The sequence below is a fragment of the Antennarius striatus genome, chromosome 18 (assembly GCF_040054535.1).
Source record: "Antennarius striatus isolate MH-2024 chromosome 18, ASM4005453v1, whole genome shotgun sequence".
Classification (NCBI taxonomy): Eukaryota; Metazoa; Chordata; class Actinopteri; order Lophiiformes; family Antennariidae; genus Antennarius; species Antennarius striatus.
The window spans coordinates 6,648,922-6,675,454 of NC_090793.1; the positions used below are offsets into that span (position 1 = coordinate 6,648,922).

The 26,533-nt window shown below is 39.9% G+C and overlaps 1 protein-coding gene across 2 annotated transcripts in view; it reads left to right on the forward strand.

The window, feature by feature from the left end:
• Positions 1 to 26,533, forward strand: part of tnr (tenascin R (restrictin, janusin)) — a 227,360-nt gene that overhangs the window by 190,629 nt on the left and 10,198 nt on the right. For both annotated transcript variants that reach the window (XM_068339849.1, XM_068339850.1), the window contains exons 24-26: positions 3,544 to 3,676; positions 4,622 to 4,773; positions 4,973 to 5,069. In XM_068339849.1, the coding sequence (XP_068195950.1) occupies positions 3,544 to 3,676; positions 4,622 to 4,773; positions 4,973 to 5,069 (382 nt within the window). The remainder of the gene's footprint in view (positions 1 to 3,543; positions 3,677 to 4,621; positions 4,774 to 4,972; positions 5,070 to 26,533) is intronic.

The following is a 26,533-nucleotide window of genomic DNA, read 5'->3' on the forward strand; positions in this document are numbered from 1 at the left end:
TTACAGCAGTGTGCTTGATAATCAGGTGTCACTCATGCACAAAGAAAGCAACACAGAGTAATTGAGATTTTTAGCTTCCACTCTTCCCAAAGCAAGCGCATTTTATCATCATTATACCTGCAATACCTGGAATGATTACATCCTTTTAAGCCATTGATCCCATGCTCAGCCATTTAATCTGTATTCCAAACTATGATTTGTTTCTATTTTTTTTTCCATGAAACTTTACAGTACACACTTGTATACTTCTTCTTCTTCTTCTTAAAATCAAAAATCAAATCTTCTTCTTCTTCTTCTTCTTCTTCTTCTTCTTCTTCTTCTCCTCCTCCTTTTGGCTTTTCCCTTCAGGGGTCACCACAGTAAATCAGTTGTCTCCATCTAACCCTGTCTTCTGCATCCTCTTCTCTCACACCAACGACCTTCATGTCCTCTTTCACTACATCCATAAACCTCCTCTTTGGTCTTCCTCTAGGCCTCCTGCCTGCCAGCTCAAAACTCAGCATCCTTCTACCGATATATTCACAATTTCCCCTCTGGACATGTCCAAACCATCTCAGACTGCATCCCTGATGCAGTCCCACCTCCATCTTGAACTCCTCTGTCACACCTACAGCACACCTCACCACTGTCTTACAGTCCTCATACATGGCACCCTGTCATAAGCTTTCTCCAGATCTACAAAAACACAATGCAGCTCCCTCTGGCCTTCTCCGTATTTCTCTTTCAACATCCTCAAAGCAAATACTGCATCAGTAGTAGTCTTTTTTTATATGAAACCATACTGCTGCTCACAAATGGTCACTTCTGCCCTTAGTCTAGCTTCAACTACTCTTTCCCATAACTTCATTGTATGATTTGTATACAATCCATACTAAATCAATAATTTGCATGCTTATATGTTCATGTCTAACTGAAATTAAAGCTCTATTTCTAATAGCAAACATATTTGCCTCATACATAAACATACATTGTACAAATTATTTCATAAGACAGGAAATCAAATATTGTACCACTTGCTGTTTGCAATATTGATGTTTTAATATTAATTAGAGTAACATTAAAGCTGAGAATGTTTCATATAACCAACCAACCAACCAACCAACCAAATGTGTCTAATTCTCAGTTGATATAGTTGGGCTATGTATCGTACATGTATCACACTGACATAATAATGTCTTTTATATTTGTTTTTGAGTTTCTTTGGTTGCTTAAAAAAAAAATCAAGTTTTTTTTTTTTTTTTTACATCAAACCTATCACCAATGACTTTACATTTCATGTATTTGACTAATCACATATCCCACTCTGACTCTACCCCAAAGCTCTTCCAATAATGGGGGTAAACACGAACCCTCCCTCTCCAGTGTTCCAGACAGAGTGGCCTAGTTGCATGGCAAAGAGAGATGTAAGAGAGGGCCGTTTCTGTTATTGACAGTTTGAGGCTACTTTAAAGAAACTGGAAATACACATACTGCTGAAGCAAAGCAGTGAAAAGACATCTAGGAAAATCAGAACTTGTTTTATCAATAACATAATGGTTTCACCAAAGTGAGTGATAGCAGATGTGTGAATGACCACCAACACACTCAATTGAGGTAAGATCATGCAGGAGAAAATGACAATGACACAGAACTGGACTTACGTCCGATTTCTATGAAGATTATTCATGTGCAATTTGAAGTTCAAACCTTTATAAAATGTTTTAATATAGACCATTTGTAAAACGTAATGAAATTAAGAGGAAAAAAAAACTCCTTTCCACTTTTAATGATAGTATTTTATGTTATATTCACATCTTTATTCACCTTCTTTAGATCCATCAACAACTGTCATATTTGAATTCATATTACTCAATTGAATGTGAATCATACCACTCATGTAAAAAATTATCATTGTAGCTGGAGATTGAAGTGGTCCTCGGGAGACTTTTTTCCCCCACAGTTCTCACCATTTCATGTGATTTTGATGAAAACATGTAGCAGTGTTCTCAGCTGTAATCTGAAACATTTTTTTGAGACTCATGCCAACTTCCATTTTTACAGAAATGATGGACTTTTAGAATTCATACAAACCAGGAGTGACATTAGTTTCTTATCTGATTAACATTTAAATAACAATTTTTAAATTCACAATTTCCTTTTGATTATTTCCATGTCTGCAATAGTAAAGATCCCCTCCATTACATACACCAACACATATACATTTAATCGTTAAACCATGTGATTACTGATAGATGTAATAAGTTGTATATTATTCTTGGGAGGATGGAGCCACATCACCTTCAATAAAAATCCTATCTCGACCCTGAGATCCTGGTGCAAAAATGTCTGGTCCTTGGAGACACCATTTACCATCTGCTTCCCTCCATAATTCACATGGACACATTGCCTGGAAATGTATGACTTTTTTTTTTCAAACAGACTGAATAATTCATATATATTTTCATATTTAATGTGTAACCAGGGCAAATTGTAATACATATACCCACAAAAAAATGCACACTTAGACAAGCTCATGCTCAAGTCCATGGGGCAGCAGTGGCTCAGTGGTAGAGCAGGTGGTAGGGCGGGTCATCCAATGTTCTAAGATCGGGGGCACGTTGTAGATCTGAGTGAATGAAATATTTTTATATATATATATATATATATATATTATAATGTGTGTGTCTGTGTTTGATTAACAAACTTACAAGAGTGTGCCGTCCTAATTTCCCTTCGGGGATCATATATTAAAAGAAATGCTCATGTTCATCAATTTCTGAGGTTACACAAAGTATTTTTAAAAAGGAACATCTCAAACATCTTGCTTCCTTAAGACAGGCTCCACAAAAATGGATTTGTCAAAAAATAAAGGGGTGTAACTAAACTATACCCTTATGACTTCTTCACCAAAAATAGAAATGTTTCCTGATTTCTTGGCAGCTTCTCAGCTCAGCTGTCCGATAAGCGTCTTTTATCACATTGTCACCATTAAGCTGCCCCCAGCCACCCACCCATCCCTTCTTTTGCTTTCCTCAGGTCCTCTATTTGTATTTTCTTTACACATTTCAAAATACCGGCAATGTGTTCTGCAGTCAGTTGAACAAAAACTTTACTGCTGATTCATTTCATTTTCAACAACAAGAAAAAAATGTCAGTTACAATATTAAAAGCTATTTCCTAATGCTGTATGAAAAAAAGAAAATCGGCTTCTACAAGTAATATTTCACTTCGTGACAAATACAATATTTAAATTGCAATGTCTTTTCCACTTCTCCCAAGTAAATTTCACTTATACTTTAGTGTTGTCAGACACAGAATACTGTACTGCTCAGACACAAAGAAAGCTGTCATGTGTTTCCTGGACAAAAATAGCTTGAAGGTTTCTTTGTTGCTGTGCTGTAATTTTTGTTAATGTTAGAAAGCATGTGGGGATTCTAATTACTGTGTTTTAACCCTGAGGTTTATGAGAAATTAGCAGTAATTGTTAGGGTTACAGTTAGTGTTAATAAAAGAAAAAAAATGTTAATCTGTCATATTGTATGTGAATTGAATTTTGTACACTAGGAGTTGATCTTGGATGCAGAAGACACATGGATTCGACTGGAGGGACTGGCTGAGACCACAGAGTACACAGTCAAGCTCCAAGCTGCAAGAGGACTTGACACCAGTGCTGTAGTCTCCACTACCTTCATTACGGGTATCACACACTCACACAACATACAAACACACAAACACACTATAATGGAAATTTGTTGGATTTAAGCTTGGAAGGAAATTCCAACTGCTAAATTTTCTTACCTTCTGGGCTGTATTTCCCCTTTTGCAGTGCATTCTTACGTAAGAGTTATCATTACTAAAAGAACACAATAATGGGTCCCAGAAGTCAGACACAGTTTTTATTTGCCCTCCCTATAGCCTTGTAAGAGGTATTTTCCATTAGGCTGCACCTGCAAGGCGACTGACTGCAAGCCTACTGATAATCTAATACTGGGTGCTCGTGGTTGCTGGATGTGACACTGAGGAAAGGCTGCTGAGGATCCTGATTTTTTTTACTCTTTTGCAGTTCGTGTGAAATGTAAAGTACATGTCCAAGTCCTTCATACAAATCAAGAAATTGACACAACAGTAGGAAGAGGGATCAAAGGACTAAAGTTCTGTTTGAATTTAAATGATTACAACACCATCACCTTATGAAACTGGTATCATATTTGTTAGCTAACAGTTGCTTAGATAGACAATAGTACTGCTTTCTCTCTTGGTCTTGAAATGAATATTACATTGATCTAAACATGACTTCCGGCTCTGTTTTGAAATCCAATAATTCAGAGTGCTCATCAGCTAATTCCTCTCTGCTGTTTGGTGCTTTTCCATGAGTGGAAAAGCACCAAAGAGTAAAAATAGAAAACTTCATAGCACAAAAAGAACTATAACTTAAAAGTTAGATTTGATGAGAACCAGAACTGATGGTGCCCTCAGCACTACCAACAACTCATTACATGAAACTATTTAATCCATTGTTGATAATAACACTAATTACCGCACTGTTGAAGATAAGCATACATGTCCCCCCCCAAATGCCATGTAAAAATCAAAAAAATTACAAATCGTAACTTATCGTCATTTGTACTTTGTTTTTTTCAAGGGAGTCGTCTATTTGCAACACCTCAGAATTGTGCTCAACACCTGCTGAATGGAGAAATGCTGAGTGGTGTCTACACAATTTACATCAACAGAGACCCCAGCCAGGGTGTGCAGGTGTACTGCGACATGACCACTGATGAAGGAGGATGGATAGTAAGTCATTGAGGCAAATCTTTTTAATAGCTGAACTATTACAAGTGCAGCAGTGAAGGACTGTGTCAGTTAGGTTAGACAAAGGAAGACGTGAGAAAATATAATTGTCGTGGGTCGACTGTAACTTGATCACAGTCATTTGTCATTTATTTTGATTGAAATAACTGAGTCACAATGTATAATCGTCTTTGTTGTTCAGGTATTCCAGCGTCGTCAGAATGGCCTAACAGACTTTTCCAGGAAGTGGAGTGACTATCGGGTTGGCTTCGGAAACCTGGAAGAGGAATTCTGGCTCGGTGAGACTGAGATAAATTACCAAGAAAAATGATGCATGAGGTATTATTTCAAATGAAAAAATATAGGGACAACTTTGCTTTGCCAAAAACTACTCTTTCTACCATCTTTAAATTGCACGAATGCTTCACTGCATATAAGCATACTATATAAGTCAGGACAGCCATGATTTTAAAGCACTACTTAATTGAGGCAAACAACCGTGATCTATCTGGCACAAGGACTAACTGGATAAGAGATAAAAACCATTGCCATTTAAACATTATGTCCTTCCTCTTGTACTGCATGAGATGCAGGGTAATATTAATCACAACCTGCAACCTATTTAGTTCAATCTGTGTTCTAGTTTTATGAAAGCTGTGTTACTGTTTATCAGCTCACTGTCTCCATGACTAGAGTGGATTTACATGGATGCATTCAATGCAGGGTCAAAAATGTTTTACTTGGTTTCAGTTATTACATCGATTTTATGGAGAAGAGTTATTTGTCATATCTTGTGTCTTGCGCAGTCCATCTACTCTGGAGTTTTTGGGGGGTTTTCTTACATCTTCCAGAACTTCACATTGTCTATCAGATTCATTGCTGGATCCTTGCTCAAGACAAAACAACCTAAAATCCCCATTGTTTTGATGGACTGCTGAAAACAAAATCTCATTATGAAACATTAATTAGATTCATTATAAAATGTGCAAATGAGTCATATTTCTTCATGGGCCACTTTTTATGTTATTGTTTTGGTCCGGATGATTAAAGGGAAATATTACATGAATATTTCATTAACTGAATCAAGACCTTGAGAAGAATATTCTTTCGACTTCTAGATTAAAGACATTAAATAACGCTTGGAGAAATTTTATGGCCTGTATTGTCGCCACATTATAACAGAGGGTTGGCTGTTACTTTCCAGCTGACACATCAGATCATAATTTGAGATAGCTATGGCATGCTTCAGCCCATTATTGTCTGAGTGTCTGAGCTATGATAGGTGAAAGCTTAAAAAGATAATAGATTGGAGCCATCGTAAACAAGAGCTGAGAATCTAATGGAATGTGTTATAAAGCCTGCAATTACAGATTTGGTCCTTCACTGGTTCATTTTTTAGCAGCAGTTTGTGGTGATGTCTATTTTAATTGAATCCCCATGACAGTTTTAGTGCACCAGCACTGGGATGGTGTTCAAACAGGAATGTTAATATTCTGTCACAGCAGAAAACATTGGATTGTTGTCTGCTGGTGTAAATTAATAGATTACCGTTTTCTTTATCCGAACAGGCCGGACAGAATTATTGGACAGATGCTGTATGTCAAGATGATATTATACACCGTCTAGGAGATAAACTGTCCTTTTTGCACATAACTCTGTAAACTATAGATGGTTAACTGTAAACCAACGGACAGTTTTAGCTGTCTGACCGGAATCTGCAGGCATTATGTAGCAGCATTGTGTTACACATTAACTTCATATCTTTCAGATTTGTAATAGTTCTGTTTGTACACTAAGAGCTAAAGATGCCTAAGTTTAGTGAGGACACCAGTTCATCAGAGCCTTTTCCACTTGAGCTGATACAGCAATAATCTGCACTCTCTGCATACCAGTCCTGGACATTTCCACCTCCAGGGTTTGGTTTTACTTTTCAGTGCCTTGGGATGCACTTTCAACCCCCTCATCTTTACGCTATCACACACTGTCCTCTGTCCTTTCAGTGCATAAAAGCAGCTTAATGTAACCTCAGGATGTGAGGACTCAAGAGCTGCTCTTTACTGCCGTGAAAGCTTCTCTGGTGATGTTATCCAAAAGCTGTTGAGTCGATCCACTGGACGTTAAGAAAGTTCTTGAAGACGTTTTGTCTCTCATCCAAGATACTTCTTCAGTTCAGAGAGTGGCTGATAATGTCCCAGCTTATAAAGCCTGTGGGGTGTGGTCAGTGCTTTTCACATTCCAATCTTCTTCTTCTTTTCCTTTCGGCTTTTCCCTTCAGGGGTCGCCAAAGCGAATCAATTTCCTCCATCTAGCCCTGTCCTTTGAATCCTCTTCTCTCACACCAACTACCTTCATGTCTTCCCTCATTACATCCATAAACCTCCTCTTTGGTCTTCCTCTAGGCCTCCTGCCTGGCAGTTCAAAACTCAGCATCCTTCTACCAATATATTCACTATCTCTCCTCTGGACATGTCCAAACCATCTCAGTCTGGCCTCTCTGACTTTATCTCCAAAACCTCTAACATGTACTGTCCCTCTGATGTACTCATTCCTGATCCTATCCTTCCTGGTCACTCCCAGAGAGAACCTCAGCATCTTCATCTCTGCTACCTCCAGCTCTGTCTCCTGTCTTTTCTTCAGTGACACTGTCTCTAGACCAAACAACATCGCTGGTCTCACCACAGTTTTGTACACCTTTCCTTTCATTTTAGCTGAAACTCTTCTATCACACATCACACCTGACACTTTCCTCCACCCGTTCCATCCTGCCTGGACACGCTTCTTCACCTCTTTTCCACATTCTCCATTGCTCTGGACTGGTTCTATTTACTCTGTTAACCCTATGTACTTAAAATCCTCCACCTTCTTGATCTCTTCTCCCTGTAACCTCACTCTTCCACTTGGGTCCCTCTCATTCACACACATGTACTCTGTCTTACTGCGGCTAACCTTCATTCCTCTCCTTTCCAGGACAAACCTCCACCTCTCTAGCTTCTTCTCCACCTGTTCCCTGCTCTCACTACAGATCAAAATGTCATCTGCAAACATCATAGTCCATGGAGATTCCTGCTAACCTCGTCTGTCAGCCTGTCCATCACCATAGCAAACAAGAAGGGGCTCAGAGCTGATCCTTGGTGTAGTCCCACCTCCACCTTGAACTCCTCTGTCACACCTACAGCACACCTCACCACTGTCTTACAATCGTCATACATGTCCTGCACCGCTCTAACATACTTTTCTGCCACTCCAGACTTCCTCATACAATACCACAGTTCCTCTCTGGGCACCCTGTCATAAGCTTTCTCCATATCTACAAAAACACAATGCAGCTCCCTCTGGCCTTCTCTGTACTTCTCTATCAACATTTTCTATCTATCTATCTATCTATCTATCTATCTATCTATCTATCTATCTATCTATCTATCTATCTATCTATCTACCTATCTATCTATCTATCTATCTATCTATCTATCTATCTATCTATCTATCTATCTATCTATCTATCTATCTATCTATCTATCTATCTATCTATCAGCTTTTCACATTCCAATGACCGTTGTTAAACCCGTCTGGCTCCTCAACGATTGTTGGTGGGGGTGTCAGAGGGAGTCGTTGAGATGTGAGTTACACCTTTGTATGCTAATGAGGGTCATTAGCATGAGACACATCACTTGGGTCAATCAGCTGAGACAATCCTTTTGGGAGTTTCGAAAGGACATGATTATAAATTTACCCTCCCACCTACAAAAGCATACGCTTCAGGTTGATTGGCTGGTCCCAAATTGACCGTAGGAGTGAGTGTGTGTGTGAATGATTGTTTGTTTCTATGTGGCTCCGTGGTACACTGGCGTCGTGCCCGGAGTGTCCCCCGCCTCACGCCCTGAGACTGCCGGGATAGGCACCGGCTCCCCCGTGACCTGCGTTAGCGGATTAAGCGGGTTGGAAGATGAATGAATGAATGAATGAATGAATGATTATAAATGGGAGAAAGGTGATGTCGCAGACCAACACCCTCTATTCAGAGATGGCTTCTCCACTTTGACGTGGATGGCCTCTTTCACTCCTCTCTCAAACTATTCATCTTCCCTGTCCAAGATCTGAACATCTGTGTCCTGAAATGAGTGTCCCTCTTCCTTGAGGTGAAGGAAGACTGCCGAGTCCTGTCCTGATGTGTTGGCTCTTCTGTAATGAGCCATGCGTCTGTGTAGTGGTTGTTTGGTTTCCCCTATGTAGACATCTGAGCATTCCTCGCTGCATTTAACTGCATACACCAGATTGCTCTTCTGACTGTGTGGTGTGGGGTCTTTTGGGTGGACCAGTCTTTGTCGGAGGGTGTTACCCGGCTTACAATACACAGGGACCTTGTGTTTGTTAAAGATCCTCCTCAGCTTTTCAGACACTTCAGACACATACGAGATCACTATACCATTGCACTTGCTCTCTTCCGTCCTCACTGGGTTGTTCTCCTTTCTGGATCTTGTGTGAGCTTTCACAAAGGTCCAGTCAGGATATTCACACGTTTTCAGTGTCCCTTTCAGGTGTTGGTGTTCTTTCGCCTGGTCCTGGGCACTGGTTGGTAGCTTATCAGCCCTGTCTTGCAGGGTCCTGAAGAAGCCCAGCTTGTGCTCCAGTGGGTGGTGAGAGTCAAAAAGCAGGTATTGGTCCGTGTGTGTTGGTTTCCTATATACCCCAACATTCAGACTTCTGTCATCTTTTATGCCGACCTCGCAATCCAAAAAGGGCAAACTGTTGTCCTTTACATCCTCTCTGGTGAACTTGATGTTGCTGTCCACCGAGTTGATGTGTTCGGTGAAAGGTTGCACCTCGTGGATTTTTACCCTAACCCATGTGTCGTCCACATACTGGAACCAGTGGCTTGGTGGTGTTCCATTGAACGAGGTAAGGGCCTTGTGTTCCACCTCTTCCATGTATAAATTGGCCACGATAGGAGATACTGGCGAGCCCATGGCACATCCATGTTTCTGCCTATAGAAGTTCCCTCTGTACTGGAAGTAGGTTGTGTTGAGGCAGAGGTCCAAAAGCTTGCAGATCTGGTCGGGGAGGTTTGTTCTGTCGCTGAGGGTGGTGTCCTGTGAAAGCCGTTGTCTCACCGCTTCCACAGCCTCCGTTGTGGGGACACATGTGAACAGGGAGGTGACGCCGTAGGATACCATGGTCTCATCCGTATCCAATCTCGGTCCTTTCACCTTTTCCACACAGTCCATGGAGTTCTCTACAACCCCCTCTGACACCCCCACCAACAATCGTTGAGGAGCCAGACGGGTTTTACGACGGTCGTTGGAATGTGAAAAGCACTGACCACACCCCACAGGGTTTATAAGCTGGGACATTATCAGCCACTCTCTGAACTGAAGAAGTCTCTTGGATGAGAGACGAAACGTCTTCAAGAACTTTCTTAACGTCCAGTGGATCGACTCAACAGCTTTTGGATAACCATGACCTGGATGATTGAGAACCTACAGACATCTCTGGTGATGCCAAATCACTGATTACATGCCAGCAAGAAACACGTCAGCTGCACAAATGTCAAGCTAACTATATGTAACCTTATTTGTCCATTTATTCAGTGGCGTACACCAGTGGATTTGAACAGATCGCTGCAAAACGCAGGAAAAGCAGAGGTGCTAATAAGATTAACATAGGCTCTTGTGCTCTTCAGGTGTTCCAGTCAGATGTGACTGTAAGCAATATGAATAATGCAGTATTAAAACTCTGAAGGAAGTAAATTAAACCCAGTCTTCATGCAATTTCCTCCGGGATTAATAAAGTATCTATCTATCTATCTATCTATCTATCTATCTATCTATCTATCTATCTATCTATCTATCTATCTATCTATCTATCTATCTATCTATCTATCACTTTCATTATTTCCACCTTGTTTTTTCTATTGTAGCTTGTCAAAATGTCTTCTGTAGCCGCAGAACGCACAAGCCAGTGTCTTATTGTGCCGGTCCCAAGCCTGGATAAATACAGAGGGTTGTGTCAGGAAGGACATCCGACATAAAGCTTTAGCCAAACATGCAAAACAAATCTATGACTTCCATACTGGATTGGTCGAGGCCCGGGTTAACAACGACCGCCATCGGTGCTGTCCACCTACAGGGTGCCGGTGGAAATTGGACTACTGTTGGTCAAACAAGGAGAGGGAGAAAGTGCGTTCGTAGGAAGAGAGAGAAGAGGAACGCCAAGAGTATAGGACTGAGAATAGGGACATTGAATGTTGGAACTATGACACGAAAAGGTAGAGAGTTGGTTGACATGATGCAGAGGAGGAAGGTAGACATACTGTGTGTCCAGGAGACCAGGTGGAAAGGTAGCAAGGCTAGAAGTTTAGGAGCAGGGTTCAAGTTGTTCTATCATGGTGTAGATAGGAAGAGAAATAGAGTAGGAGTTATCGTGAAGGAGGAATTTGTTAGAAATGTCCTAGAGGTAAAAAGAGTTTCAGATAGAGTGATGAGTCTGAAGCTAGAAATCAAAGTTGTGATGTTCAATGTTGTTAGTGGTTATGCTCCACAGGCAGGATGTGAGCTGGAGGAGAAGCAGAAATTCTGGTTCGACTTTGTTGAATTGATGTAGATCATACCTAGAAATGCAAGAGTTTTCATTGGTGAAGACTTCAATGGACATTTGGTGCAGGAAACAGAGGTGATGAGGAGGTGATGGGCAGGTTTGGTATCCAGAAGAGGAATGCAGAAGGACAGATGGTTGGCTTTGCAAAAAGGATGGAAACGGCTATAATGCATACTATCTTCCAGAAGAGGCAGGAACATAGGGTGACCTATAAGAGTGGAGCGAGAAAGCTTCTGGAGAAAGCTTATGACAGGGTGCCCAGAGAGGAATTGTGGTATTGTATGAGAAAGTCTGGAGTGGCAGAGAAGTATGTCAGAGCAGTGCAGGACATGTATGAGGACTGTAAGACAGTGGTGACGTGTGCTGTAGGTGTGACAGAGGAGTTCAAGGTGGAGGTGTGACTGTGTCAGGGATCAGCTCTGAGCCCCTTCTTGTTTGCTATGGTGATGGACAGGCTGACAGACGAGGTTAGACAGGAATCTCCATTGACTATGATGTTTGCAGATGGCATTGTGATCTGTAGTGAGAGCAGGGAACAGGTGAAGGAGAAGCTAGAGAGGTGGAGGTTTGTGCTGGAAAGGAGAGGAATGAAGGTTAGCCGCAGTAAGACAGAGTACATGTGTTTGAATGAGAGGTATCCAAGTGGAAGAGTGAGGTTACAGAGAGAAGAGATAAAGAAGGTGGAGGATTTTAAGTACATAGGGTTAACAGAGTAAATAGAACCATACTGATATGATGTGGTGTTCTGATTTATGTTATTGTTCAGAAATGTTATAAAAGTAAATACTTATGAATTTATCACTTTTTATTCATTGGTTATTTTGTTCAGTTAAATTAAATTTCACCTCTCGTAATACTTCAGGCATTGTATAATTTTTGGCTAGTCAGTGAATTGTTACTACTTAACAATTGCCCTTTCATCCTGCATCTGGGTCTCTAGCAGGGTTTGTGATGGCCAACCAGCTTGTCATTTGCCATATGGGGGCTCCCACAAAATCAGGTGGTGGACAGGAAGCTCCCCATGAATATGACAGTGGCCAATCTTCTGCACCTCTGTCTGAAACCCTCAACAGATCTACATTGAACTCTCGGTTGGGAATACGGTCCCTGCAACTGATGTTTAGAGCGGCTTATAACATGCAAGTGTAGAAGCCGTCTAGGGGCTCACTGGTTGTAGTCATTGCCCAGCGCTCTCCACCATATAAAAATTTGGCTCCTAAAATGGACTGAAAAATACGTTCTTGTCTTATGTTGACCATTCAGACCTTACTCATAACATCAATGGCTCTCTAGACCAGAGCCTTGGGGACCTTCATGTCCTGGGAAGTGGAGTTAATCATTGAATGTATTCTCACCTGTCCAGGCCTCAATGTATTGTCTACCTATATAGACCTGTTTGATCCACGCATTTTTCTCTTGAAGCTCCTTGACCATAAGTTTTTCATAGAGCAGTTTATTTTTTAACAAGATTTCAATTTAAACACATATTTGTTCAGAATTGCAAGATGGAAGAATGTTACAATTATATATTCAATTAGACTTCCTTGATTACATCCGGCTTCAAAGTGGTGATGTATTGTAATTGTCAGTGTTCGTGTGTTCGTCCATTCGTTCATTCATTTGTCCACCAAATATCTTCACAACCGTTGCAGATAGAAAGATGAAACAAAAAGCGCATTACTCGGGCAGCAAAGGGGATGAAAATGAGATGATGATCTTGACCTTGACAAAACTAGGTCAAGGTCAATTTTTCAACTTTTGTACACTCAGGAACCGGATAAGATAGAAAGACAAGGAAGAAAGCCAGTGTAAGTAAGACCATAGATCAAAGCACTAGCTTTGATCTACGAAAGTAGGTGAGAGCACTAGCTTTGATCTATGCTAGTAGGTCAGGGTAAAATTTTGAATTCAGGGGTGTTGCGGGATGTTGCAGTCTGTGCCTGCCTTGTTTTCCTCTTTAGTTGTGTGTCACAGCCTCCTTTGCAGTTTTAGCTGCTCACTGCGTTGACCCAGATCCTAACGAGCTTCAAATCTCAACCCAGTTTCAAAAATGCATGTGTGGGGTGTCTAGACATGAAAAATACCATCATGCAATCGTTTGCAAACCACCCCTGTTCATCACGTGCAGTAACACTAATAAAGAATATTGCTCCTGTCAAACCCCTTAAGATTTAAGACTAGGACTCTACTGTATATGCCAACATTTTTGTGAATGTCCCTTAAATAGCTGTTTATTTGTTGCAGCTCCATTCACTCCATTGTTCTTTATGTTTTGCATTATGTTCAGTTTATATGTTTACCCAGCATTTAAATGTAGTACATTTTAAGCATCATTGTTAAAATGTAATGTCACCGAAGAAAGTAAATGGTATCATTATACAGATGGTAACTGCAGTGGCCGTCAGCCATTTGATCCACATTTATCTTTCGACAGATTACACGCCACTCTCATAGCCCTGGAGTCATTATAGTGAACATTTAGCTAATAGATTCCACTACACTTAGAACAGTAATATACTGTATTTAACAGCAAGGTACTATAGATATTCATATTAAATCTATCTAAACTCTGAAAAGTCAAGGTACTTAACTGGCCAGCACTAAAGAATATAGAAATTAAGCTTTCGTTATTATGTAAGGGCTGTACAGAGGACATTTTATTGCTTCTGGAGTGCAGTTCATTCTCCCTACTGACTGACCTCAGCTAAAATCTCATGCTAAACACAATGTCATTTTGATGACGCAATAACAGAGTGGAAGTGGTGATATATGATCATTATCCCATTCCCTAGCTCTGTTTTTTTTATTACTCCATTTTTCTGTGCAAGTGTGAGAGAGGCTAGTAATAAATATGAGGGAGATTGTAATACCCGGAAGTCTGGGCTGCTAGCCGAGTTAGGTCTTCACATTTGTCCATGTCTCTCACTTACGGAGCCGTTTTGGCTTTGTCAAACATAGCAGTTTATATTATTTGATTGTGACAGACCTCATGTGGGGAACCCTGAACTTCACCAGGACCAAACTCACGAAACCGGCGTCTACCTGGATGGCAGCCTTCGTCTTCGCGTTCGCTTTTCCCACACACACAGAGCCATTAAGGCTTCGTGGAACACAGCGGTTTGTTTTCTTGTGATGGCATAGAGAAAAAAAGAAAACAAAGTGTGATATTGTTTTATGGTGGAATTTCCACGGGTTCCCGCTAGTTAATAGTATAATAGAGTGCAAAACTGTGTTGATGCATTTTTAGTCGCAGCAGTTTAGAATAGAGCAACTGATCCCATAAAATGTTGGAGAAAAAAAATGGGTGCAAGATTCATTGATGATAACACATAGATATTGTACAATGGAAATTAATGTGTGTGGTAAACACAATTTAATTACAGGAATTACTTTTCCTCTGTCCCTTTAAATGCCTTAAGGTTATAAAATGGATTTTATCTGCTTTCCAATCATGTAATACAGATGCCCTACTTTCCAGGACTTCTATAATTTTCCTGCTTTTTATTGATTTTAACAACATCTGTGCTGTCAAAAAAGTATGGGTGGGCTGCTGTTGATGATTTAGTAGTAAGGGGGTAAAATATTTTCTGCTTAGATCCGGTCTTAGTCTCTCTCTCTCACACACACACACACACACACACACACACACATACTCACTTATACTACCTTACCGGGTCTCACTCATCTTTGCTACTTTGTGGGGTCCACCCTTTCCACTGGTGCTACAACTTTGTAAAAAATCAGGCAAGCTGGAAAAAAAATCTATTTCACAAATATCACTTGAGTTTAACATATTTCCAAACTTTTGTCTCCAAGTAAGTTTTTTGCTGCATTGTGGGGCCCAATTTCTAGCATTTACTACCTTAGACGCCCTTTTTTACACACCTGCACACACATTTCTAGCTTTTATATCGTAGCGTGGTACAAGACATGTGACAAAGACATGAATGCTTTACATTAACCCAGCTTTATCAACAAACAAGAAAAAACTTAAATAAATATGGCCTCATCACAACAAAATGCAAAATAAAAAACAGGCAGTGACAAAAACATACAAAACCTTACTGCCTTGCTCTCCACTGGGTTTTTTTTCCAAAAAGACCTTCTTTTGAGCTTAGATCACCATAACTTTATAAAAGAAAAAACAAGTGGGCTTCATTTCAAAAATATAAAATCAAAAACAGGCAGTGAAAAACATAAAACAAAAACTTTCTACCCTGAGGCCTTCTTTTAGCCTTAGTTCAATTTAAAAAAAAAAAAAAAAACTTAAAGAAAGATAACTTTATAAAAGAAAAAACTGAAAATAAAGTGGGCCACATCTCCATCCATCCATTTTCTGCCACTGTGTCCACCGTGGCGGGTCACAGGGTGCTGAAGCCTATCCCATGCTGGCGTAGGGCGTGAGGCGGGGGACACTGCGGCTGTTGGAGTGGGAGGCTGCTTGTTTATCACCTATGAATTCAGATCAAAACAATCATTTGCAAGCTGGTAAAGATAAAATCTGCTATTTTTAGATATTTCTGTCTTAAAAGCACTAGTTCAAGTGAAAGCAGCTTCTGAAATGACATGTGAACTCAAAAATAACAGCATTGTTCAGTCTATACTAGAGGAACAAGGAAATAAAACAACAAATGAAAGAGTAACATGGGTTACATTCAACATAGCCATGTCAAACCTCTAATACTTAATAAAGTGCTATTTTATGACAGTAATGACTTCACTTGGTTGTTGACAGGTGTTGCCAATTGTTTATAAAGTAATATATTATAAGTTACAGACGGAAGGGCCCCACAAGGATAAGACTAGAAACGGAGTGTGTAAAGTTAACTGGCTGCAACAAAAGAGAAAACTGTGTGTCCAGGATTTCAAGACCCCACAAGGACAAGACCAGGGACACATGAGTGTGTAAATGCATAGAGGTGAATGTAGACAGAACTAGAAATATGACTAAGGTCAAGTCTGTTACTTCAAATAGGACACAAATCCAGGCAGTAACCATTAGTGAAACACAAGCAGCACTAGCCCTTCTTATTCTGGTTAATGTACAAGTTAAAATAACTGAGAATGATGGCTTCTGCATTGCTACTTTACCTGTATGCTGTCACAGGCGCTGATGTAATCAGTCTGAGATTGTAGATCCAAGGGTACCATCTCTGGTGCGGATGTTGGAATGGGAGGCTGCTTGTTTATCACCTGTGAATTCAGATCAAAACAATCGTTTGCAAGCTGGTAAACATAAAACCTGCTATTTGTAGATATTTCTGTCTTAAAAGCACTAGTTCAAGTGAAAGCAGCTTCTGAAATGACATGTAAACTCAAAAATAACAGCATTGTTCAGTCTATACCTGAGGAACAAGGAAATAAAACAACAAATGAAGGAGTAACATGGGTTACATTCAACATAGCCATGTCAAACCTCTAATACTTAATAAAGTGCTATTTTATGACAGTAATGACTTGACTTGGTTGTTGACAGGTGTTGCCAATTGTTTATAAAGTAATATATTATAAGTTACAGACGGAAGGGCCCCACAAGGATAAGACTAGAAACGGAGTGTGTAAAGTTAACTGGCTGCAACAAAAGAGAAAACTGTGTGTCCAGGATTTCAAGACCCCACAAGGACAAGACCAGGGACACATGAGTGTGTAAATGCATAGAGGTGAATGTAGACAGAACTAGAAATATGACTGAGGTCAAGTCTGTTACTTCAAATAGGACACAAATCCAGGCAGTAACCATTAGTGAAACACAAGCAGCACTAGCCCTTCTTATTCTGGTTAATGTACAAGTTAAAATAACTGAGAATGATGGCTTCTGCATTGCTACTTTACCTGTTTGTTGTCACAGGCGCTGATGTAATCAGTCTGAGATTGTAGATCCAAGGTTACCATCTCAGGTGCGGATGTTGGAATGGGAGGCTGCTTGTTTATCACCTGTGAATTCAGATCAAAACAATCGTTTGCAAGCTGGTAAAGATAAAACCTGCTATTTGTAGATATTTCTGTCTTAAAAGCACTAGTTCAAGTGAAAGCAGCTTCTGAAATGACATGTGAACTCAAAAATAACAGCATTGTTCAGTCTATACTAGAGGAACAAGGAAATAAAACAACAAATGAAAGAGTAACATGGGTTACATTCAACATAGCCATGTCAAATCTCTAATACTTAATAAAGTGCTATTTTATGACAGTAATGACTTGACTTGGTTGTTGACAGGTGTTGCCAATTGTTTATAAAGTAATATATTATAAGTTACAGACGGAAGGGCCCCACAAGGATAAGACTAGAAACGGAGTGTGTAAAGTTAACTGGCTGCAACAAAAGAGAAAACTGTGTGTCCAGGATTTCAAGACCCCACAAGGACAAGACCAGGGACACATGAGTGTGTAAATGCATAGAGGTGAATGTAGACAGAACTAGAAATATGACTAAGGTCAAGTCTGTTACTTCAAATAGGACACAAATCCAGGCAGTAACCATTAGTGAAACACAAGCAGCACTAGCCCTTCTTATTCTGGTTAATGAACAAGTTAAAATAACTGGGAATAATGGCTTCAGCATTGCTACTTTACCTGTATGCTGTCACAGGCGCTGATGTAATCAGTCTGAGATTGTAGATCCAAGGGTACCATCTCTGGTGCGGATGTTGGAATGGGAGGCTGCTTGTTTATCACCTGTGAATTCAGATCAAAACAATCGTTTGCAAGCTGGTAAACATAAAACCTGCTATTTGTAGATATTTCTGTCTTAAAAGCACTAGTTCAAGTGAAAGCAGCTTCTGAAATGACATGTAAACTCAAAAATAACAGCATTGTTCAGTCTATACCTGAGGAACAAGGAAATAAAACAACAAATGAAGGAGTAACATGGGTTACATTCAACATAGCCATGTCAAACCTCTAATACTTAATAAAGTGCTATTTTATGACAGTAATGACTTGACTTGGTTGTTGACAGGTGTTGCCAATTGTTTATAAAGTAATATATTATAAGTTACAGACGGAAGGGCCCCACAAGGATAAGACTAGAAACGGAGTGTGTAAAGTTAACTGGCTGCAACAAAAGAGAAAACTGTGTGTCCAGGATTTCAAGACCCCACAAGGACAAGACCGGGGACACATGAGTGTGTAAATGCATAGAGGTGAATGTAGACAGAACTAGAAATATGACTAAGGTCAAGTCTGTTACTTCAAATAGGACACAAATCCAGGCAGTAACCATTAGTGAAACACAAGCAGCACTAGCCCTTCTTATTCTGGTTAATGTACAAGTTAAAATAACTGAGAATGATGGCTTCTGCATTGCTACTTTACCTGTATGCTGTCACAGGCGCTGATGTAATCAGTCTGAGATTGTAGATCCAAGGGTACCATCTCTGGTGCGGATGTTGGAATGGGAGGCTGCTTGTTTATCACCTGTGAATTCAGATCAAAACAATCGTTTGCAAGCTGGTAAACATAAAACCTGCTATTTGTAGATATTTCTGTCTTAAAAGCACTAGTTCAAGTGAAAGCAGCTTCTGAAATGACATGTAAACTCAAAAATAACAGCATTGTTCAGTCTATACCTGAGGAACAAGGAAATAAAACAACAAATGAAGGAGTAACATGGGTTACATTCAACATAGCCATGTCAAACCTCTAATACTTAATAAAGTGCTATTTTATGACAGTAATGACTTGACTTGGTTGTTGACAGGTGTTGCCAATTGTTTATAAAGTAATATATTATAAGTTACAGGCGGAAGGGCCCCACAAGGATAAGACTAGAAACGGAGTGTGTAAAGTTAACTGGCTGCAACAAAAGAGAAAACTGTGTGTCCAGGATTTCAAGACCCCACAAGGACAAGACCAGGGACACATGAGGGTGTAAATGCATAGAGGTGAATGTAGACAGAACTAGAAATATGACTGAGGTCAAGTCTGTTACTTCAAATAGGACACAAATCCAGGCAGTAACCATTAGTGAAACACAAGCAGCACTAGCCCTTCTTATTCTGGTTAATGTACAAGTTAAAATAACTGAGAATGATGGCTTCTGCATTGCTACTTTACCTGTTTGTTGTCACAGGCGCTGATGTAATCAGTCTGAGATTGTAGATCCAAGGTTACCATCTCAGGTGCGGATGTTGGAATGGGAGGCTGCTTGTTTATCACCTGTGAATTCAGATCAAAACAATCGTTTGCAAGCTGGTAAAGATAAAACCTGCTATTTGTAGATATTTCTGTCTTAAAAGCACTAGTTCAAGTGAAAGCAGCTTCTGAAATGACATGTGAACTCAAAAATAACAGCATTGTTCAGTCTATACTAGAGGAACAAGGAAATAAAACAACAAATGAAAGAGTAACATGGGTTACATTCAACATAGCCATGTCAAATCTCTAATACTTAATAAAGTGCTATTTTATGACAGTAATGACTTCACTTGGTTGTTGACAGGTGTTGCCAATTGTTTATAAAGTAATATATTATAAGTTACAGACGGAAGGGCCCCACAAGGATAAGACTAGAAACGGAGTGTGTAAAGTTAACTGGCTGCAACAAAAGAGAAAACTGTGTGTCCAGGATTTCAAGACCCCACAAGGACAAGACCAGGGACACATGAGTGTGTAAATGCATAGAGGTGAATGTAGACAGAACTAGAAATATGACTGTAAGGTCAAGTCTGTTACATCAAATAGGACACAAATCCAGGCAGTAACCATTAGTGAAACACAAGCAGCACTAGCCCTTCTTATTCTGGTTAATGTACAAGTTAAAATAACTGGGAATGATGGCTTCTGCATTGCTACTTTACCTGTTTGTTGTCACAGGCGCTGATGTAATCAGTCTGAGATTGTAGATCCAAGGGTACCAATTTCAGGTGCAGCTGGTGGAATGGGAGGCTGCTTGTTTATCACCTGTGAATTCAGATCAAAACAATCGTTTGCAAGCTGGTAAAGATAAAACCTGCTATTTGTAGATATTTCTGTCTTAAAAGCACTAGTTCAAGTGAAAGCAGCTTCTGAAATGACATGTAAACTCAAAAATAACAGCATTGTTCAGTCTATGCTAGAGGAACAAGGAAATAAAACAACAAATGAAGGAGTAACATGGGTTACATTCAACATAGCCATGTCAAACCTCTAATACTTAATAAAGTGCTATTTTATGACAGTAATGACTTGACTTGGTTGTTGACAGGTGTTGCCAATTGTTTATAAAGTAATATATTATAAGTTACAGACGGAAGGGCCCCACAAGGATAAGACTAGAAACGGAGTGTGTAAAGGTTAACTGGCTGCAACAAAAGAGAAAACTGTGTGACCAGGACTTCAAGACCCCACAAGGACAAGACCAGGGACACATGAGTGTGTAAATGCATAGAAGTGAATGTAGACAGAACTAGAAATATGACTAAGGTCAAGTCTGTTACTTCAAATAGGACACAAATCCAGGCAGTAACCATTAGTGAAACACAAGCAGCACTAGCCCTTCTTATTCTGGTTAATGTACAAGTTAAAATAACTGGGAATGATGGCTTCAGCATTGCTACTTTACCTGTATGCTGTCACAGGCGCTGATGTAATCAGTCTGAGATTGTAGATCCAAGGGTACCATCTCAGGTGCGGATGTTGGAATGGGAGGCTGCTTGTTTATCACCTGTAAATTCAGATCAAAACAATCGTTTGCAAGCTGGTAAACATAAAACCTGCTATTTGTAGATATTTCTGTCTTAAAAGCACTAGTTCAAGTGAAAGCCGCTTCTGAAATGACATGTAAACTCAAAAATAACAGCATTGTTCAGTCTATACTAGTGGAACAAGGAAATAAAACAACAAATGAAGGAGTAACATGGGTTACATTCAACATAGCCATGTCAAACCTCTAATACTTAATAAAGTGCTATTTTATGACAGTAATGACTTGACTTGGTTGTTGACAGGTGTTGCCAATTGTTTATAAAGTAATATATTATAAGTTACAGACGGAAGGGCCCCACAAGGATAAGACTAGAAACGGAGTGTGTAAAGTTAACTGGCTGCAACAAAAGAGAAAACTGTGTGTCCAGGATTTCAAGACCCCACAAGGACAAGACCAGGGACACATGAGTGTGTAAATGCATAGAGGTGAATGTAGACAGAACTAGAAATATGACTGTAAGGTAAAGAACTTAATTATTTTACATTGAATAATTAGCAGTTGAAATGAAGTTTGTTCCCAAAGATATGTTTTTGCTATGCATCCTAAATATCAACTTTATAACAGTGTATTGTGCACCCAAATAATGCCCTGTACCTTTATTGGCGTCAATATGTCATTCAATAAATGCTGGTTTGTCCCTCGCAGACAGAATGTATGATTTTGCATCATCTGCAGGCCCTAATCCTGGTTCTCCTTGTTGACATTAGGCCTCTGTGAAAATATTGTTAAATTGTTTCAAATGTATCCAACAACACAAACAACATCCTTCCAAACTAATAACTGATTTAAAGACATATTCATAATCATAGTTCATAATCATCTGGAATAGTCATGTTGATGTATACTTGGAAGTTGCACAAATTTTAAGGTACTGTGATAGAGCCAGCCTGTCCTTACCACAATTTTTTCCAATCTCCTACATTCATTACTATTAGTTTAGTGTATTCTAATTCATTTGAACATTTTTTATATCAACATGACCTTGTATTACAACGCGTACACTACAACATCCAATTTAAGTCCTAATTATTTCAGTAGGTTGCTCCACATGGTCAGCACCTCACCAAACATTTGTTTGCTCCACATGGCACACCCTGAACATTTGATGCTGCTAGGCCAGTTATGTATTACATTTTTTTCAGTTTGTCCCAATTTTTATTATGTTACAGGTATACCAAAGTATACCTGGCCCTCATCAAAAGAACTTTACAGGCACTGTCCTTTATAATGGTTAAATATCTGTTTTGTCAAGGTGCAGACATAGGGAGACACAAATGTAAACACATTCCAGCTTCAATAGATCAATATTCAGAACTGGATTCACTCAACCCATAACCAGATATAGTACATTCCCTGATAAACATTTCTACTTATCCCCCAAAAGAGAAGGCGATACATGTTCTTGTTGATTGCTCATATCCATTTTGTCAAGCAAAGATCAATATACTTTTATAGGAATTTCCACCTCAATGCTTCTCACAAGCAAAATGCCACATCATCTACAAATTGTATTGTTGTCACCAGAGCATCTGTATTCACCCAAAACCACAATTTAAAGCAAAATGAATATTTTATTTTTTCCCAAAACTGCACTGTAACTCAAAGTACAGTTAGAGAAAAGTCAGCTATATATATAATCAAATGATGTCATTCAAAAAGCATTCGTAAGTTGAGAAGTGCTCCTTTGGGGTAAAAACATGCATGTAGAAGGGTTGCTGAATCAACCATTCTGAAATCACCACAAACTCAAATTTACATTTCTGCAGTTTGTATGATGGGCTGTATCACACACAAATGGACAGTATCCAAACACCCTGAATGCATCACTAACATTGCATACGGCCTCAAGTCAGTAAATTAAATTACTACAATCACTTTCTGCATATCTCCAAGAAACTACAGATGTATCCAGTAGGATCAGCTGAACATCAGCCTCAGACTCTGGATGAGTGTGAACTACGTTGACACGCCTTCCAAAACGAGCGTTACATGCATGCTAGCATATACGTGCACGACACGTGCACGCAGGTTAAATATATAAAAATAGCATTAATATTTGTATTATTCTGGCTATCAGTCAAAAATAATGTGTAATTACACACATATACGACCAAATACCACACACAAAAACTTTTAAAACGTGATTTACGCACACGGGTACATATCGCGCACAAAAACTAGCATCAGTACTGGTTATTATTCTTGCTGTCAAAAACCGTGCAGTGACGCATCGCCTGTCTGACAACTTTCTGTTAAAGCCATGTTAGATTCGTGACGTATTAACACACTTACCTCGGATTTCACCACAGGAATGTGCTTTCAGCCACAACAGAAACAGAACTTCCGTGTCCGCTGCTCTTCATCCAACTTCTCTCCGTGACTCTAATGAGATGCGGACGTCTGAGGAGTTGACTGGCAGCGCCGGCAGTCGCGCGCGTCTGAGCGTCACGTGCCTGTCACGTGTCAGCGGACTGGCTCCCTGCAGCCACACTGATCACGTGACAGCGGACTGGCTCCCTGCAGCCACACTGATCACGTGACAGCGGACTGGCTCCCTGCAGCCACACTGACGCCTTGAATACATGAAGGAGTTCAGGAGGGAAACCAGGTCTGGTAGCCCAACAGCTACATGACCTCTGAATGTATGCTCACAAATTAAACGCGGTCTTGTGGTCTGTGTAATATTGTAAATTCTGTGATTGTATGACAGCAGATAGTAGATAATTTCTGCCCAGGATTAATAAAGTAAATTTATATACTTTATTAATCCCTGTAGGAAAATTATTAGTAGCACAGTATAGACCCCACTATTAGTTCTGGTGTTATGCATACAGGCCCGTAACACTCAGACACACAAGGGGCCTTCCTGCATTCAGTGACATCTCCCGCTGTCAGCTCACACTCAGAAGTGACCGCCAGTCTCTCACAGCGGAGGGGGGGGAGCGGGGGTGGGGGAGGGGCGGCGGCAGCTCCACACAGCAGGTCAGGACAGCAGAGTCAGGGGAGGCCAGACAGGAGCAACAGGGAGGGACAAGGGTATTCCTAAACACGGTAAAAAGTAGTGCTGTCAGGCGATTACAAAAATAATCTCATTAAAACTAGGATTTGTAATTAATCTAATTAATCACATTTTAATCTCATACCTGCTAAAGGCCCCCAAATAAAGAATTTGAATTCTAGGACATTACAAAATTGTAGCGCATGACTAATCAATAGAATACACCAAGAAGAGATCACGTGTACAACATTCCAAGCATGAAAACCCTCTCTCAAAAAAATCATCCCTGCAAGAGAGGGTTAATAAAGCCCTCTCTAACAACCAACAGCTGGACATCCTGAACCCCCACATCCTTCTCCTCAGTTACCTGTCATTTTATTGAAGACGATAAAATGGTGTCCTGCCTTCTGAATTGTTTTGAGTTCAGTGACAGACACACATCTGAGAACTTAGCAGAGGAACTGCTCAGAGTGGCAAAAGAGTGGAATGTTATAAACAAAGTAGGTGGTTGTGTTATTGACAATGCAGCGAACATAACCAAAGCAGTTAAAACCCTGAAATGAACCCAGCACAATTATGAAATGTCTTGCACACACAATTAACCTGATTGTGAGAGATGCTCTGAAGGTGATGAAGCCTGCTGTGGAGAAAGTCAATAGTGGAATATTTCCACAGGAGCACAACAGCCACACACAGGCTCAAAATAACACAACGACAGATGGACATGCCTGAGCTGAAGCTCAGAGAAGATTGTGTGATAAGGTGGAACTCCACCTTTCATATGATAAAACGGATTCTGGAGTCCAAGGATGCAGTCATCTCTAACCTAGCTGTTATCAATGTACCGGTCGATCCTCCGAGCCAAGAGGAATGGGAGGTACTGCAGGAGGCATGCACTGTTCTGGAGCAATTTGAGGAGGTCGCTGTGGAGATCAGTGCAGACAGGTGCAGTATACAAATGTTGTTACATTATTATTAGTATTATTATTATTAGTAGTAGTAATTGTTGTTGCATTACTGGAATAAAAGGCTGAGTAGACATGAAATAATTTTAATACACCTGCACATAAAACAAAGCGTAATATTAACACCCATTGTTTATTCTTTTTCAGCTATGTTACAGCCTCCAAAATGTTAATCCTGCGCAGGGTTCTGCAGAGAGTGACAGCTCAGAACCAGACCAGCGTAACCACAGCATGTGAAAGAGCTAGTAGAGGCTCCCTGTGCATCCATGGACAGAAAGTTCCATAGAATGGAATATAACACTGTTCTGTCAGAAACCAACATTCTTTATCCAAGATTCAAGAAGCTGACCTTCAATGACACTAAAGCAGTTGATGAAGCTATTCAGAGAATAACTGCAGCAGCAGCAAGGTTCAACCAGCCAACTCCACTTCCAGGGGGCCAAGATGGAGCAGAGGATGAGCAAGAGGGGCCACAAGCATCTGCTGTTTGGAGATTCTTTGAAGAAAGAGCAAGTGAAGACACTACAAGAAGGAAGCCTTCAGCAGATGCAATACTGGAAGTGAGACCCTACCTTGAGGAGCCCCTTTGCCAGTTACGTGCAGATCCACTAAACTGGTGGGAAAACAAGGCTTCACTTTGCCCACACCTCACACACGTGATGACATGGAGACTGTGCATTGGTGCAACGTCATTTCCCTCCCAGAGAATTTTCTCCAAAACCGGGCAGATCATGACTGACAGAAGAAGCCGAATCAGTCCCTCAAAGCGGACACACATGGTGTTTCTGAATGCCAATCTTCACTAAACACATTATTTGGATGCTGATCTTTTTCTTTTGTTTTACATATTTTCATTTATATTTTGTTGTGTTGCGAGGTTTTAAGGGATTCTGTGTTGTTTGACTGTCGATTTTTTTTATATAAAATAAGTTTTAAGTTTAAATTCATTTAAAGTGCACTGTAGAGTGAAAAAAATAAAGGCATACTTATATAATAAACATATATAAATAAAAAGTATGAGATTTTTACATTATTAATTCATTTGTACATAATTTTACATTATAATTTTATATTATTGGTATAATATATTGATGAAAGCAACAAAAAAAGAGCTGGAATTCCCATCACTTAAAGGGACAGTAAAGTTAATTTTAAGTGACATATATGTTATTCATCATTATGAAAAATAGAAGAACATTTTTTATATCTGTATCATCATCCGTTTGGTCAAAAAAAGCTTAAAATCTGCACTGCAGCAGCTTCCGCATTCAGTGGTCACGTGGGCGTCATACGTCACTGGGGCCAAACATAGCTTAGCAGCCATAAGAAACAATGCAATCCACGTCGCGATTAACTCCAAAAATATCATGGTTACCTGCATGGTGAACGGTTGTGTCAACAGACTTGACACAACAGACGCGACTTTCGAATAAATTCACTGTGGAATGAATAACAACTAGAGTTGTTATTCATTCCACACAGTCCAATAGTAATAAATGCAGTTAGCTCAATGCTATCATAATA